At 35.9% G+C, this 18,204-nt stretch overlaps 2 protein-coding genes across 3 annotated transcripts in view; one reads left to right on the top strand and one right to left on the bottom strand.

Moving 5' to 3' along the window:
• The window catches only part of LOC117125118 (mitochondrial ribosome-associated GTPase 1-like), a 12,315-nt gene extending 3,663 nt beyond the window's left edge, over positions 1–8,652 (bottom strand). The window contains exons 1-10 of the mRNA XM_033271515.1: positions 8,522–8,652; positions 7,247–7,350; positions 6,585–6,649; positions 5,084–5,188; positions 4,525–4,614; positions 3,847–3,994; positions 2,595–2,656; positions 1,414–1,510; positions 647–728; positions 9–81 (exon numbers count right to left, since the gene is read on the bottom strand). Coding sequence (XP_033127406.1) covers positions 9–81; positions 647–728; positions 1,414–1,510; positions 2,595–2,656; positions 3,847–3,994; positions 4,525–4,614; positions 5,084–5,188; positions 6,585–6,649; positions 7,247–7,334 — 810 coding nt within the window. The 5' untranslated portion in view covers positions 7,335–7,350; positions 8,522–8,652. The remainder of the gene's footprint in view (positions 1–8; positions 82–646; positions 729–1,413; positions 1,511–2,594; positions 2,657–3,846; positions 3,995–4,524; positions 4,615–5,083; positions 5,189–6,584; positions 6,650–7,246; positions 7,351–8,521) is intronic.
• A 179-nt stretch (positions 8,653–8,831) lies between these two features.
• Positions 8,832–16,046, top strand: LOC117125107 (zinc finger protein 883-like). 2 transcript variants are annotated; one of them, XM_033271498.1, is made up of 3 exons: positions 8,832–8,897; positions 9,752–9,833; positions 12,967–16,046. In XM_033271498.1, exons 2-3 carry the CDS (start codon positions 9,779–9,781, stop codon positions 14,940–14,942), a joined length of 2,031 nt encoding a protein of 676 aa, XP_033127389.1. In that variant the 5' UTR covers positions 8,832–8,897; positions 9,752–9,778; the 3' UTR covers positions 14,943–16,046. The 2 variants fall into 2 exon arrangements, with proteins under 2 accessions (XP_033127389.1, XP_033127391.1); XM_033271500.1 differs by having other exon boundaries at positions 8,840–8,897; positions 13,066–16,046.
• Positions 16,047–18,204: the final 2,158 nt, after the last annotated feature.

Raw genomic sequence — 18,204 nt, 5'->3', positions numbered from 1 at the left:
TTCTTATATTTATCAGCAATATGATACAGAACCTCCATAACATCATCTGTAGGGCTGTTCAGCTCAAAGTATTCAACATAACTGGAATGAACAAATGTAAAAATAGTATTTGTAGTATGAATACAGTTGTAATAATATGTTAGTTGTATTACGCTCTTCATGCAACAAGGCTTCTAGGTTCCTCTACCCCTGGCCATTTGATTTGATTAATTCCATATTGGCGCATTTCAGGGGCTTTTATCGAGGGGCACTGGTTTGAAAAAGCTCTTCCTGGCATCTAAGTGCTTAATGTATTGTCCCTTGAACAAACCAAGTCCCCACTTCCTCTGGATCGGTAATTGAAAAAGTCTCCAAAGAGGCATCACATAAAGAGTGTTTGGTTTCATACCGTTGTTCATACATATTTTACTGTTAAAGAAACTTTTACTGTGGAATGCTTCTCCTGGGTGGAGAGAGACAACTGTAAATTGCTTTACCTAAGGACACAAGCGAAATGCACAGCTAGGCTTGAAACCTGATCCTAAGATTGAGAAGATCAACTACTGTGGCATATTAGGTTTTTTTTTTTTTTTTTAATTACTCTGTTAATTTTTAATGCTGAGGAAACCATAAACATGAGGAAAAGTAAGCTGAAATATCTTTATACCTGTAGAGTTCTTGTTTGTTGAGTGTGTACAGTAAGTAATCACAGATTATATCCACCCCAACCCGATGGTCTGGTATCGTTCCTAAATGAAAAAAAAAATAAAACAAACATCAGCCCGAGCTTTAGACAGGTGTATATTATCCATTCTTACATCTGGCTACTCCCCTAAGGCTCAGGGGTGGCGCAGAGCCAGACCCATTAGTCTGGTCAAGCCCACCCCACCATTGGCCAAAGCTCATCGGGCACCTGGACCAAAAAAAAAAAAAAAATAGGCCTAGTTTTTCCATCCCAGTACTGTACTAAGCCTAAGCCAAGCCAAATCTGTCTCAGCAATCGCTTCGTCTGAGTCTGATCAGGCCAGCAGAACATCTAGAAGTCCCAATTTTTTTGTTTTAAATCTTGTTTTGGGAGGAGGGGACACCCCCATCCCCGGCTCAGGCCTTCAAACCCCAAGATAACGCTTCGCGCTATAGTTTACACCCATAAATATTTAGGGCACCTCAGTCGGACATCTTGACCAACCAACTGAATGGTAAGAAGTCTTGAACCAGAGCCAATATGGAGCCTGTAGGTTGTGGTGAGCCTGTCTTAATCACTCAACCACTTGACTCAATAAAGCCTGGTTTCCATAAAATTGCTACACAGTGGCTACAGCGTTTTCACTGCAATCCTTGCAACGCTCCCTGATTCAAATGACCAATCAGCGCCGATAAATGAGTTAGCAATAGCGTGTAGCAATTTAATTAACCAGGCTTAACAATACTTACCACATACAGCAAGTTTCATTCCAACTTCTGGATGTTGAATCTTGGGAGTGAGGACACCTGGGGAGTCATACAGCCAAACTGTTGGTCTTTCATTGACCTGTGGAAGGATGTTAGAAATACTTTAACATTTTTAGATACAAGCCTTGTGAGATGGGGGTCGGCAACGGCAGGAGTCCCAAGTTCTGGGAGATCTGCACTGGCAGCAGTGGCGTAACTGCCACAGGTTCAGCAGGCTCGTTGAACCTGGGCCCCCGAACTCCAGAGTGGTAGATCCAGGAATTCAAAGTAGAGGGTCTAGAGCACCTCAGCCCCTCAATTGAATTCACCACTGATCTGGTTAATGAGCTTTCTTAACACATTTAATTATATTTTACTGTACTGTGTGATATCCATTTACTCATTTACCATATTTATTCAAATAAACAGGGCGTTTATTGTTGAGGAAGGGTTTTAAGGGAGGTATATATTTTTTGGTGTAAAATGGATATGTTTGTACTCAAATAAACGCCCCTTAATTTCACTGTAAATGTGAAACTGCAACACATAATTACCGTCAAAATGTGTTATTGCATGATCATAAAGACTTACTGATCTGAACCAGGTTTAGAAAAAACTTGATTCTACTAGAGTAGAACATTTATAGAATGTATCAAGAATGATATTTACAATCAATTGGGGTTGGGGTGGTGTGGATTTATTTGAGGATTTGAGTTCGGTGTTTATTCCAAAGAGGCTCTAGAGGGGGTGTTTATTCAAGGGGGGAATTTATTCAAAGCGGGGTGTTTATATGAATAAATACAGTATTTGTGAATAGATAAATGATCCTCACCAAACACAATACAGCATTAAAATGATATGTTCAACTGTGGCATGTCCAAATCTTTGGGAATCCGAATTACAATTCAGTTATCTCTACTGACTACAAGTATTTACTCTTAGGGATTTTCCAAGTAACTTTTTGGCTTTTTCCCATTGAGGCCTGTGGGCATGGCAGGTGCCCCAAAAGCCCCTTTGTTAATCTGGAACTGCCACCACTTGGGGTGGCCTTCAATTACAACAAAAAATTAATTGTCTATAAATATGGGTGAGACCAACTTTGTGCTACTATATTATTGTTACACTTTATCTCTTTCTATCTTTGAAATGAATTAAAGTACTGAATAGGCAATTAGGAAACTTACTCTTATTTTGTGTAAGACAGATTTGGTGACTCCTGGCATCTGTCCTATACTTGTTCCTTTTCCTGTAAGGTAAATAATACTGGTAAAAATTTTCAATACTGACATTAATACTTAATATTATTAATATTACTAACAATTAAACAACATCATTACTAATGATAATATAAATATGACATAACATTCCAGGGGTGGCACCAGTGGGGGCCGAGGGCCACAGACCCCCTATCGGGGAGTGCTGGCCTCTCCCCTCCCCCTGTCGGGGAGAAAAAGCACAATTCGTCGGGGAGAAAAAAAATTATATGTATTTTCTACATATTAGTAGACTCTAAAATCGATTAAATAAGCCTTTAATACCCCTAAATTGTTAAAATTTTTGGCCCCCCTGGACCACTTTCGAAACCTTTTAATCAAAGCTCGACCACGCCCACATTGCTTTCGTCAGGGAAATCTGACCCCTCGTCGGGGGCGTCGGGGACCTCTGCCCCACCATCGGGCAAATCCTGGCGCCACCCCTGTAACATTCCCTATTGTACATTTTAAATCCTACTGCTCTACTCATACACTCCAGTGAGGAGAGAGTTAAGAGACATATTAATTATATTTATATTTTCTTTTACTTACACAATTAATACTATTTTAACTTTTATTATTACTGCATTATTATTATTACTATCATCATTATAATTTAATATCATGGCTTGTTATTTGAAAAAGGCCGGTAAGCTAAAAAAAACCACCTAATTTTGTTTTGGTGAGTGATTATTTGGGGGGAAGGGGAAATTTAAGTTAGTCTGTTGAATAGCTTTACACACATAATTACTACTGAAATCATCAAAGTTGTGTTAGAGTTAAGCAATACAAAATACACCCCAGCAGAAAGTATTGCCACAGTATTTGGGGGTTTTTATAGATTTAAGGTGAGTGATATTTTTCACACCCCTGAAGAGGAGTTTAGTTGGGTGCAATTGCTCACCTCATATCGCAAGCCCAGTAATATTTTATTCCAAACTGTTTAGCATGTGATTTATAACTTTGTATCTGTATGTTATGCTGGGCCCTATTGGAGAACAGTACTCTGTAGTGAATAAGCCCCACCGGCTTAAAGAACAATAGAAAAAAAAAGAACGAAACAAAACTGAATGAATATCTTCAAATTCCAACCTCTGAACCAGATATTTTCAACTATACACCTTTAATAAAATATGTATATGTATAAGGTTATCTTTCAATCACCATTAAATACCCAACATACCTTTTTTAATATGTAGTCTCCTCATCGCATTGATCAAAGATGATTTACCAACATTAGGTATCCCTGTGCATAAAATGGAATATTCCACTTCATCTGTTCTATTGTACCTATCACAGGATTCAATAATTTCTACAATTTTTGGAATAATCTTTAAAAATAAAAAAAATGTTATAACAGGTGTTATCAAAGCACATGGTAAGGTCTCCCTCCAGAACAATCCTGTACAATCAGTATTTGTGGTAAAGACAAGCCAAACTAGTCACTCCTCGCAAATAATTTTTTTTATAGTTATTATTACTGGGTAAAACAGTAAAATGGAAGTTATAAAATGGTGAAAGAATCATTTAAATCTGATGTTCTGTTGAGAAGTTGAACCCACAGCTGCTTAAAGAACAGTATTTGAGAAATTGGCCTCTAAAGTTTTGGGGAATACTCAGGCAGAGGCCATCACCAAATCGTTAAACAGTTTTGTTTTAACGTTGAATATAGGGAAAATAACAAAATAGCATTATGTATAGATATATATAAAGGTTAGTTTAGAGCAATAAAATAGACTTAGAAAATTTTGCCATTTCAAAATTCAACACTAAAATAAAGCTTATATATTCATCTACAGTGTATTTAGATTTTGGCAGAAATAAGTTGAACCGGAGCAATTCGAATACAGAAAATTTTCACCTTTTTAGCTGAGCGACTGTGTTGAGTTAAGCATTCAGTATACATTACTTGATCAACGCCATCTTCCTCTTTCAGTTTTTTTACAACCATCTGTAAAAGAAAATAAACATATAATCTAAAGTAAGAAACATAGGAAACTAATCACCAATCAGCAACTTTCCTGATTAGTTCATCAGTTGATTAAAATGTACATGTTAATTAGGCTTTCTGGTAGCTTGTACAAACTTTGTCTCTTGTTATACTGTATTCTTATTTCTCATGATGTTTCAATTAAACCAAAACATATTTTTTTTTAAATGGCATTTCACAGGTGGAAGGTATAGACCACCTCAGTACTACCATCTTAGAGACTGATGTATGTAACTGTATGGCTATAGAAACTTTAGATGGCTTGAAATTACACACTGACATTAAAATTTGGGAAAAGTTTCCTTTTTTCTCCATTTTTTTTTTTTTAAATTTTCAAAATACTTAGAGGAGCCTTTGAATCCGCCTATAAAACTGACCATTATGACCGACAATGGAGTCAATTCCGCATTTAGTATGAGATGGTACTTACTCTAGTTATCCTTAAATCGGCAAGATCCATCTTATTCAGAATGAGTAAACTTGGCCGAACGCCCAACAATTCTTTTAGCATTGGATTCCTTCCTGCTAATGGGATGTTTATTTTTAATAGGAAATGTTCCAAGTAAGTTCTAGTACTCTGTCTCCACTATCAAATTGTATGTGCCAATATGTGTGATGTGTCCATATATAGTCATAACAATGTCATTTTACACCCAAATATGGACATGCTGTATCATCACATTTAATTGTCATATAAAATTTGATTGTAATAATAATAATATTGATAATAATAATAATGCTTCGGTGACTTATAATGTTTTAATGGTTGTTGTTTGATATCTTTTTTACATTGTAATTTTTATAGTTCATTATATTTGATCATTCTTTTAATTGTTTTACTGTATTTTAATTCGAGAACTGAATTTCCGACTTGGAGCAATAAAGTGTATCTTATCTTATCTTATCATGGGCATGCCACATCATACATGATATGCAGAACGAATTCCTGACTTTTGTGTATGGTGTGCTTATATCTAAGAAGCCCTCATAAGAATCTGATGACTTTATATGATGATGTAGTGTTCCACACTGTCATCCTGTGTGATGATTCTGACGTTGAGGGCAGGAGAGTGTGTGTCAACGTGAGTAACCACGAGCAAAGAGTATGTCTGTTCCGTTGAGTTATATTGCTTTGATAATATATTGTTTTTATATTGTCTTATTTATGATTACTCAACACCACAGACGGCTGCAAAACTATAACAAGGACTGTCACTGGGGAGGGGGTACAAAAATAGAAGAAGTGGAATGTACAGAGCCAATGTAGAATCAGTTCAAATTCAAATACTGGGCTAACCAGTACTAACCATAGATTGCTGGTTAGAATGTAAAATCACCTTTTAATTTTATAAACATACAACAAACAAATGGATCAGAAATGTTTATTTACTAATCATTTTATCTTTTTTTTTTTTTTTTTTTTAAAGAGATTACTGCTACTGTAGTATCCTACTGTTTTTCATTATCCATATTGTAGATGCACAGTAGCATCTATTATTATCTATCTTAAACCATAGTATGTTATGGTTTATGCACTGTAAGTTTTTGATGTAGTTAATTGGATGCATTTTAATGTCCCGATTTTATATTTAATGGAGATTATGTATACTGATTTTTTTTTTTTTGTCAATTTATATTTTTTATATATTGTATAGCACCTCTGAACATTTTAAATGGATATTGCTTGTGCTTTATGACAAATATTATTATTATTATTACTAGTATGTTACAGAGAACAATTAAAAAATGACTTAAAGGGGAAAAAACATGATGTTGAGAGGAAAATAACAAAAAAGATATTCCCCTTAAGTCCGATTAAGAGAAATTATTACTGTTATTATTATTATTATTATTATTATTATTATTATTATTATTATTATTATTATTAATAATGTATTGTTGATGACAATCATGATACTGTGGAAGGATATTCTTGCATCATGTACTTCAATTACTAAATCAACTTTCTTCAACATTGCCATCATCTTTTTCATTCCTGTAAAAGGTAGAAAAATGAAAGGATAATGGCATTATTAATATAACAACAGATCACATGAATAATCTGGTCCGGCATAGGTGATGAACCACCTATGCCAGACCAGGTAATTCACATGAATTTTTCAACTTTCTGTGAACATTGCTGTTGACCCAAAATGTAATCACCTCCTTCTTAGACCAATATATACCCCTTTCAAATTAAGGATAGATAGAATGATATGATAATACTGTTCTTTTATTACATGAATAGAAAGCAGTGTGATTTTTTAAGTATCAGGGGGTCCTAATGTCTCCAGCATGTTGTAGGAAGCCCCCGGAAAAAGGGATGGCCTCCCACAGCCGGACAAGGATCTCCAAAAAAACACACATCTCCTGCAAATTCATTAAATCTGCATGTGTTTACTACTGTGTTACCCCTTTACTATCATTTGTCTGATAGAAGCCAGTGTCGATTGGTATCACAATGAGTATAGCAAAACAAAATTAGATGGCAAAGAGAGCTTGAGAGCAGATCTCCCGGAAATTCCAATTCCAACTTCGGACCCCTGAAGTATACACGTGGCAGGTTTAGACGATTATGTACAAGTCTACATACCTTTGGCCATATGTGATGGAAACCAATGCGTAAGGTCTCTACTGCCAAATGCAAACATCTGACGGTATAATCTGCCGGACTGACTCATCTTGAAAAGGTACTTCCTACTTGTCAATACACATACATTTAGGTGAAAGAAGAAAGATTAATGAATAAATGATGTATCCCCTGCTTTGAGTCAGTGATCAGTGGCGGTGCAAGGATTTGTGCCACCATTGGTGAGGGAAGGGGGCTACGTTGATCAGCAAGGGGGAGTCTTATTGCTGACAACTGCCAGAGTCTTGGGGACAAGCCCTGGTTGAAGCCTAGAGGTTATGCCTAGAAAAGGTATGTGAAGGTTTTGAGTCGGTAAGGTTCGAATTGGAGAAGGGCATTTATTTCCCTAGCAATCAAAACGGAGGAATCTATATTAATAAATCCATGATCGGACTGCGGACACAACATTACAATTCAATTCAATTATTAATCTTCCTTGGAAGAGCCTGCAATCAATAACATATATACACAAAAATACATTAAAATGGTTTCAAAAAGTTAAGAATACTCAGTAGTGGATTCAAGGGGTAGGAAGGGGGAAGCAGTCCCCCTAATGTTTTCAACAAAAAAAACCACAGCCCAAACATGGCAGGGCTGAGGTAGTATAGATAGACTCTGGATCCGTCTGATACTATCTATCTGTATACAAAACATGCATTTTATTTTTGTAAATAATTCGAGAAGAAATTCTGTGGCATAGTCCTAATTGGGGGAAGGGCTGATGGTGAGTGGGGGAGAAGATGGAGTGGAATATTTATGGTAAGTGAGGATAACTAAGTTGCAAAATAGGGTGATTTATTTACTTGAGCATGATTTTTTGATTTGACATTTTTATTTGGGAGGGGGAGGGGGAGAAAGGTGAGCTTTCTTGGGGAAAGCGCACGATCCTGCCAGCACTGTACTGAAGAAACCGGCCTCACCAGGCCTAGACCTAATTACTATTATTAGCTCTCTCTCTCTATGGCTAGGCCTACGAGGCCTATGCTAAATTAGGGCCTAGGCATGAAGATAGAAAAAATAAAAAGGCTGGACGGACCACTCCCCCATCATCTGGCCCTCCCTGCTGGTCCCTATAATAACTGTTACCAGGGAGTTGTTATAGTGACAACTCCCTGCTGTTACCGATTTTATTTATAGATTGGTTGCCGTAGCCTAGCCCAGCCAGGCTACATAAAAAAGTAGGCCTAGCTAGTAGTAGTACTAGTAGTAGCACATGAGCAAGGGGCCCATAAGACGCACCCTTTGGTTGAATCTGGTTGAACAATATCGAACAACACTACGCCTAGGCCTCACAATACTCTCATACAGCAACCACCTCCTCGCCCGCGTGTTTGTTGTTTAGAATGTATCGCCGTAAGTTAAGAAGATACGACTTTCGGAATGGATGACCTCGCAGCAGGCGGAGCTAGGATGACAGAAGACACAAATCATGACGTAATGTCTGGCCGTTCTGATTGGCTTAGAACTTGAAAAGGGCTCAACTTACCTGTAGAAAAAAAAAACAAACAAACTCGCCACAGACCGGAAAACCACGTGGATAAACAAAGAGGAAGCTATCGTGATTCGGTTCGAACAACCTGTCTTTTTACGATCAAACAAAACGGGTTGAGATTGCGTAAGTAAAACTGTCAGAATTATGTGATAAGGCCTGGTATTATTACACTAAATATTTATACTAACTACTATCACAACAAAGATTGCCTGGTCCTAGCTAGGGGCCTAGGCCTAGCTGGCAATAGGCCAGGCCTAGGTAGCTAGTCTAAGTAGAGTAGTTAGTAGTAGTAGTAGGACCGCTTAGGCCTAGAAGGCCTAGTCTATAGACTATGGTATGTAGAAACTACATACCTATACCTATCTAGTATACACTAGGCTACTACTACTTGGCCTCCTCAGACAATTCCCTCCTAAAAAAAGTTCCTATAATAATAGGCACAGGTATAAAGTAACGTCTTATCCACAAGTAAAAAAGTTCCTAATAATAAGGACAAGTATATAAAAGTAATCCCACGTGACCTTTTCCACAATTTGTAAGCCAGAGGTAAACATTGCCCAATGGAGGAGACTGCTGACCATACTAAAGATTCCTTGAAACATTGGCCCTGGCAGAAACGCTGGCAGCGCACATTATGTAATATGTGAGTTTCATCCATGTGCTTTTGTATTTTCGGCACAAAAAAAAGAAAGATAGTTACCAGTTTTCTGAGTTTACACGCAATTGGCCTATCTTGGGAATTTTTCTTGCCTACCAAGTAGTGCACCGCCACTTCAGCCAAGGCCAACATAAACATTGCAAAGGTATATTCTGATCTTGGCGGCCTACCTCAACTCAATAAAACAATAAATACCAAATAGCAAGCACTCCTTTCGCGGACATTCATCTTTTGCCACCCCCTGGATCCGCTAATGAGATTAACTATATATTATTCCTTTTTGTTACTTTTTAAGTATACAGTAATTCTTTGTTTTCAGACTCAAAGGTCAAAAGAAGTTGCAGCTATGTTGGGACATGAAGAGAATTTGCATACAACTCAGAAAATTAAGGAAGAACCTGGTTAGTTCTATCATCGTTCTATTCTAGTGCCTCCTCAAAGGCCACTCATGTTTATCTTACAGGCCCTTACGATGGGTTGTGAATGGGGGTTCTTTTTCCAGGATAACGGACCAAACTTGGCTGGAGGAGGGCCCCAGATGCAGCCCTGCCGGTGGCCCTGGGCATTATTAACACTGTTTCAATGATATTTAAGGCTGTACTGTTAAGTGTTTTTAATGCAAATATTCTCAGTATTCAGGCCCATATTTAGGAATTTCAATGGGGGGGGGGGCTGTTCGGCTTGGGACTATGCGGAACTTCTTATCAAAACCCACATACTTCTTCTTCTCTGCCCTAAATGGGGACTTTATTCAGTGTGATAGGCCTCAGGCCCTTTTACAGTATAAATAAATATACATTTTTAGTGCTTTAAATAAGGCGAGACTTTTTTATACCTTGTTTAGCGAACCCTCCGATTCTAATTTTGACGGAACTCCATCTCCCGCGCTTGGTGCTGGCTTGCTAATTATGGATCTAATGAACAGGGGTAATATTATAACATCATTGCCAGTACCTTGTATCCCTTGGCAAAACTCATGGTATAAATCCCTAATTATTATTATTATTATTATTATTATTCATCAACATAATGCCAATGACTTTAAACCAAACAATTATGTCTAGTGCTTCTTTTATTTGCTTTTCAATGTGTCTACCTGGTAATAGTGAGAAATTAGGAGCTGTTCCCTATCGACCATCTTGGATTTGCCATCTCAGAGTAAAAAAAAAGTATTTCTCCCTTTTTCAAAATATTAGACTATAAACTCCTTTTTTTTTATTACTTGGCCTAAGATTGTAGAAAAATTGTACAATGCCTTTCCCAAAATAAACATGTAAATACAATAAAAATCATATACAAGATAATTCAGTATTTATCTTGAATTTTTACCATATCAGCTTTTTTTTCCAAGCTTTTTTACCACAAGCTTTCCATAATAATGAACTTCATCAAGTGTTAAATTCAATTTAGACTATCATTGTCAGAATTTAGAAATAGATCTCAAATATCATTATAACCAGAATTATTGAAGGGCAAATTTCAGTTTTGTGTTCTCTTCATAACAAATCAAAAGTGCAGAGAATTCAAATATAAATGGCTACTATGCATTTTTAATACACATAGTAATTCTGAAAGTTATTTTGGATCTGATATAGCCAAGGCCACCATACTGGAAACCAAGGAAGCAAGGCTTGTAGAAAGTCTGGTTTTACTTTAGAAGTAAACAAATAGTGTGGTTAGGGGGTTTACTGGCAACTTTAAGAATGCATTGTGTCGTCATTTGAAGTTGTAATATTTCAAACTTGTCAATTATCACATTTACCACCACTACACCACACAGAGCTCACATAATTAATTGACGGAAAAGCTACTGAATTATTTTCCGAAGAACATCGCCATAATGGACGGCTTATTCAAAAAAGTTGTCAATAATAGATTTTGTATATGCAATAAAACGATTCCCTTTAAGTACATTTTCAATATGACAATGGTCTGTGAAATAAATACACCCAGATATTTATTATGTGTCTACTTCTGTTATACCAAAATTTATTTTTATCAATACATTTGTCAATTAAGATGACATTTGATTTATTGTACATGAACTGTAGTTTCCAATTTTTGGCAAATTGACTTGACAGGTCTAGTATTTTAGCCATTTCATGTTCATTTTCTGCTATGAGGACAACATCATCAGCCCACAATATACCCCCCAACCTGGCCAAATGACATTAACTCTAAAATTATGGGATGAGGGAAGTTTGGCAAGCTCATTTATATGCATACAGAATAAAACAGGTAACAGTAAACAAACCTGTTTTGCTCCATGTTTGATATTAAATGGGTCTGGGACTCTGTACAAGTGTTACCAAATTTCACATGAGCTTGAACATTTTCATATTAAGAACACAACAATAATTTTCCAGATACGACCCCTAATGCATGAATCCCATGTTGCATTAAGGAGACCATCTCTCCAAGCTTGTCAAATGCTTTACAGAATTCCAGGAAGTATAAGTGAGTCGTTTTGCCTTCTTTACAATAACATGTGGAAATACTCAAATGTGTATCCTGGTCTAAAGCCTCCTTGAACTTCCGATAGGACATCTCCACTCTCAATACACAGTACAGTAGTGAGAAATATTCCGAGCAATACAGTAATTCTAACATCTAAACATTTTTATAGGCATGAAGTGAGAGAAATTTGTTGTTTAGTTGTTTTCGATACACATTCTTAAAAATGGAGACTATTATACTCATATCCATTTATTTGGTATTTTTTTGAACTGATTAAACTTAAAAAATCAATTACAGACTGTCCCTGGGGCCTTTTTATTGTGGTACTGCCTTTTACATTATCAGTATTAAATTGTATATCATACGTACCAGTACAATAATTTTCTTCATTCTTTTCATTCAATGAGCTGCTGTCATACAAATTCATATTTTATCTAATGATGCCCAGTATTGTATAACAGTTTGGGTTTTTGTCAGACACAATATCACTTGATTTTGGAACCCTTGTACAATCAACAGTCTACTTTGTGAATACTAACCTGAATAAACCGACAAATTGCCTATTCTTTCTCACACGTGAGAACACCCCTCGAAAAATAATAGACTATGCGACAGGCTCCCTTGTTTGCAGTATCAGCAGATTTCTTAACATTAATTTCTATAATTGCTATTATTTGCTTTACTGTAATCAATTATTTTGCATACATACTTTTGCTGATATGAAAGCCAAGGCAATTTCTTCTATCCTCATCATGGTCATTTACCCTTACACATTTCCTTTGAAATCTAGCAGCATTTTAAAAATCTTAAGCCTCACAAACTTGTTTGTCAAATGATGGTTTCCTTTTTCCCCTCATTTCCTTAAACCCAATACCCTCAGTTGCTTCTGATATGACAATATTAAAAATGAGTTTACTATACTGATAGAATTATGTCAACAAATTTTAGTACATTGTAAATTACGTCATCGTTGGCACCTTTTCTGCTGCTGTCGCCGCCATTGCCATACTACTGCTATTGCTACTTTTAGAGCAACTATTATTACTAATTTCTACCACTTCTTTGTATTGTTTGTAGGCCAGTGCAGTGTTTCTTACAGCCCTCAGGAATGTTCTATTAATTTATTGATTTTTCCATCGACAAAACCAAACTCTGAATCATTTTTTCCCCTAAAAGAAATGAATGACAAGGGACATGTGAACAGATGTATAGGAATGCAAGAATATGAGTTTGACAGTTTAAAGGAACATTTGGAAAATAACAACATGGACATAGAATATATATGTGGATGTTGTGGAAAGAATTTTGATTTAGTTTCATTGAGGACACATTTGGAAATTAAAACAGAAGAAGTCAAATTGGGAAAAAAAATTAAAATACATAAGAAAGAAATGTCATATGAATGTGATCAGTGTGGATTAAAATTTAATGACAATACCGATTTGAAAAGACATCTAAGGATACATATAGGAGAGAGACCACATGAATGTGAATATTGTGGGAAGAAGTTTAAAAAATGTTCTGATTTGAAAGAACATGAAAAGATACATACAGGAGAATCTACATATGAATGTGAACAGTGTGGAAAAAAATTCTACAGGAGTAGCCATTTAAAACAACATTTAATGACACATACAAAAGAGACTCCACATGAATGTGAACATTGTTGGAGGAAATTTAAATATTGTGGCAGTTTGAAGAGACATATAAAGATGCATACGGGAGAGAGACCATATGAATGTGAACATTGTGGAAATAAATTCAAATCAGCCAGCCATTTGAAAACACATATAAGGGTACATACTGGAGAGAGACCATATGAATGTGCACATTGTGGAAAGAAATTTACACAATGGACCAGTTTGAAAAGACATATAAGGATACATTCAGGAGAGAGACCATATGAATGTGAACATTGTGGAAAGAAATTCAAATTAGTTGGCCATTTGAAAACACATTTAACGGTACATTCAGGAGAGACTCCATATGAATGCGAATATTGTAAAAGGAAATTTAAATACAGGATAAATATGGAAAGACATTTAAGGATACATGGAGACACACCATTTGAATGTAAACATTGTGGTAGAAAATGTAAAAACAGTAGCTCTTTGAAAATACATTTAAGAATACATACAGGAGAGAATCCATATAAATGTGAACATTGTGGAAATAAATTCAAATGTAATGGTAGTTTAAAATTACATTTGAGGACACATACAGGAGAGAGTCCATATGAATGTGAACATTGTGGAAAGAAATTCAAATCAGCTAGCCCTTTGAAAAGGCATTTTAGGATACATTCAGGAGAGAGACCATATGAATGTGTACATTGTAGAAAGAAATTTAGACAATGTACCAATTTGAAAACACATTTAAAGATACATACAGCAGAGAGACAATATGAATGTGAACTTTGTGAAAAGAAATTTAAATACAGAAGAATTATGGAAAGACATTTAAGAAGACATGGAAATACCAGAACACCATTTGAATGTGAACATTGTGGGAGGAAATGTAAATACCATAGCTCTTTGAAAGTACATTTAAGGATACACACAAGAGAGAATCCATATGAATGTGAAAATTGTGGAAAGAAATTCAATTGCAGTGGTAACTTAAACCGACATTTAAGGACACATACTGGGGAGACGAGTTCCGGAGAAAAACCATATGATTGTGAACATTGTGGAAAGAAGTTCAAATTAGATAGCCAATTGAAAAGACATTTGAGGGTACATACAGGAGAGAGGCCATATGAATGTGTACATTGTGGAAAGACATTTTCTAGTAGTACTAATTTGAAAACACATCTAACAAAACATACAGGAGAGAGACCTTATGAATGTGAACATTGTGAAAAAAAATTTAAAAGCAGGAGCAATTTAAAACAACATTTGAAGATACACACAGGAGAGACTCCGTATGAATGTGAACATTGTGGAAGGAAATTCCACAGGAACGGCCATTTAAAACAACATTGGAGGACACATATACAGGAAGGACAGAATGTGAACATTGTGGGAGGAAATTCCAGAGGAACGGCCATTTAAAACAACATTGGAGGACACATATGCAGGAAGGACCGAATGTGAACAAGGTGGGAGGAAATTTAAACATTGTACTGTACCAATTTGAAAACACATATAAGGATACATCCAGGAGAGACTCCATGAATGTGAATATCGTGGAAAGTAATTTAAACAATTTGAAAACACTAAAGGATACATACCCGGAAGGCTCCTAATATGAATATTGTGGGAAGAAATTTTAAACAACGTGACAATTTGAAAATGCAAGTAAGGTTTAATGTAATACAGGAGAGTCCATGAATGTGAACATTGTGGAAAGAAATTCATTGACAATTTTAAATGTGACTTGAAAATCCATGCACATGAAAAGTGATATGAAAAAAAAATATCAAAGTTGAATACACATTTTTCTTTTATAGGAACACATTTTATTAAAAAAACACTTAGGCTGAATTTGCCTTAAAAGTAAGAACAAAATATTAAGAACAAATTGAGATTGAGTGAAGTAAAATGTCGAAAGAGGTTTTTTATTTCAAAATACAGTAATGAAAAAAACAACAAATTGTAGATGTACAGTAGTTTATTTGCATTAAGTGTGACCATAAATAGCCTTTTAATTAATACAAAGGCAATAATGTACTGCTGTACAATAATAATTTTCTAAGTTTGGAAAGTGTGTAAAAATCATTACTCTATTCATGCCATATTCATCCAATAGAAAGCTCAATATTTAATTCAAAAGGAATATTTGGTCATTAATATTGCATCATGAAATAATATTTGGAACATTTTATTATTATTATTATATATCATTTATACAGCAACCTTTCTAGATATAGACACAAAGAGTTTCTTTATTCCTGGTCATGGGTCACATGCTTTTAAGTGTTGCTGCTGGTAAACATCGCATGAGTACTCTTGGGTGGAGAGAAGCAATTCAGATAAAGTGCCTATTTGAAGGACAAAAACGAAATGTACAGTGAGGGATTGAAACACCGACCTCCAGGTTGAGAAACCAAACCGTTCCTGCTGCACCAAACCGTTTTTTACAACATATAAAACTATTGTTGTTTTAATTACATTTTTGCTGATTTCATATAAATAAATTGTACAGTATTTGCATTGCCAATTGTTGCTATAAATTAGTTCTGTTCCTACTTAACTGTTCTTATGTAAATAAAATACAGATTGTACTTCATCGTTGCATGAAAACATGCCAAAACCCCAGGGGACAACTTCGCGTTTTTTGTTGTGTCCCCTGAATAGGGTTTCAGGGGACACTCCTAATAAAGGAACACTTTTTTGGTCCCAAATAGGGGTTCTACTGTACGGTATCTGTTTTATAACACACCTAAATAGACCCTTGTTATTTGATATCCAGTTCTTTATAAGGATGTCCCAACCAAGCCTGGTACAATTCCAAACGATTTACGTCAGAACTTGTCTGTTTTTCAGTACTATACAGAATCGCAACCGTCCAAAAGATTGCTTATTTCTTCGTCTGTTATCAAACAAAACGCAACATCAATCCAATTACTAAAAATTTAAGAGCCAACTCAGATTTTGCTGCAAAAAATAGACATTCCTAGCATTATCAGTGCAAATTTGAGCTATTTTTAAAGGTATCATCAAAGATACTAGAAACACAAGATAGAGTTCTCCACAAAAAAAAAGTGTTCCACCGAAATGCATGGTGGAAATACAAACAATGGGACGCCCCTAACGGCTGGATCTAAAAAAAAACTTCAACCAAACTTTCGTTACCAAGTCGTCGCGTATTTTATTGTCAATTCTCAATTAAAAAATTGTACACAATTGTGCAATTAGTACAATTGTACCCAGACAGTGACAACTGTGAATACATAATTCCTTTGCGGAGGTAGAAATCGTTGCTATCATCCAAATAAAACACAATTAAGCCTATGGATCAGTATAGAAAACAACAATATGGCGCAAAATCGTATGGCCGGACGCACTCTAGTGATAAAGTTTTCCTCCATTAGTGGAAAAAGAAGGGCGCCGTGTGCGTCTGGATATACTTTAGCAACAGAAGGGTGGCCTGTACGCGATTTTTTTCCCGTACGAAACATTTGCATGAAACTCCACTCGGGCCGTCTCGGATTGATTCGACTCGAGTTCGATATACGAACAAGAGCAGGCACTTCGCAATGTCGTGACGCTCGAGTACAGTATAACTGTATTGTTCTTTATTTACCTACGGCAGGCCTATAAAATCGTACCGATTTATGGGATGTACAGTAGGCTAGGTCTGTAACTAACTGTGAGCTTCTTGTATGTTTGTTATCAAATTTACTACAACAACAGCTAGTACCTTCTTCTATAGTAGTACCAGTGGTAAATAGGTACATCTATCAAAGATAGATCGTTAATTTTCGGTTGCAGTATGAGCTCATCGTCATTAAAAACGATTTGTTGCGCGCGCACGCCATTGCGTTTGTGTCGTGTCATGCGACAACCGTCGTGCGCAGTGAGTGCTCAGATTCTACGTATTAAATCGCCGATGCATTGTACAACGCTGAAGTTTTTCATGGATTTTAAATCTTCCGGAAAAGTCTTTGTTTTTGAGGCACCGTGCAAATGGTGCATGGTGGAACTTAATTTTCATAATGACGAAAAAATGGGGTAAATAACCGATTTTTCATGGTACGAAATCCAGCAATCAAATGACACGTATTTATTTAGGTATTATCCAGGGAGATGTACATCTCCTTTGTATTACACAATATTTTACATTATCAAAGTAATGTGTTGAAAGATAAACAAGTATTAGGCTTAAATTTTGTCATTTTCGATTTTTTTTTTTTTTTTTTTTTTTTTTCAGAACTCATTCTCAGAAGTCAAAAGAAAGTTGCAGCTATATGTCAGAACATAAAGGGAATTTTCACATAAAACTGAATTCTGAAATAAAGTTTGAACCTGGTTAGTTCTATATTATGAACCAAATTAACATCAGTATTTACCTGGACGTTTCGAACACAATCGGCGATCTTTTTCGACTCGATGTGTTACTTCAGTCTGGCTATGATGTCATCAGTCTGATGATGATGCTGACATCAGTAGTCGATTGAATAAGATCGCTGATTGTGATCGAAACATTCAGGTAAGTACTGAATGGTTCCCTGAATCATGATTCAGCTATTAGGACACTCCTAATAAAGGGACACCGTCTTTTTTAGGTCCCAAAGCTATCCCTTAATAGGCATTATTAATCAGGTTAAGACCATTACAGTAAGCCTGTTTTTAACATGAGGCATAATAGTCT

The sequence above is a fragment of the Anneissia japonica genome, unplaced genomic scaffold (genome assembly GCF_011630105.1).
Source record: "Anneissia japonica isolate Jap-2015-1 unplaced genomic scaffold, ASM1163010v1 scaffold9_len2422644_cov172, whole genome shotgun sequence".
Classification (NCBI taxonomy): domain Eukaryota; kingdom Metazoa; phylum Echinodermata; class Crinoidea; order Comatulida; family Comatulidae; genus Anneissia; species Anneissia japonica.
This window is presented reverse-complemented; position numbering and strand designations above follow the sequence as displayed.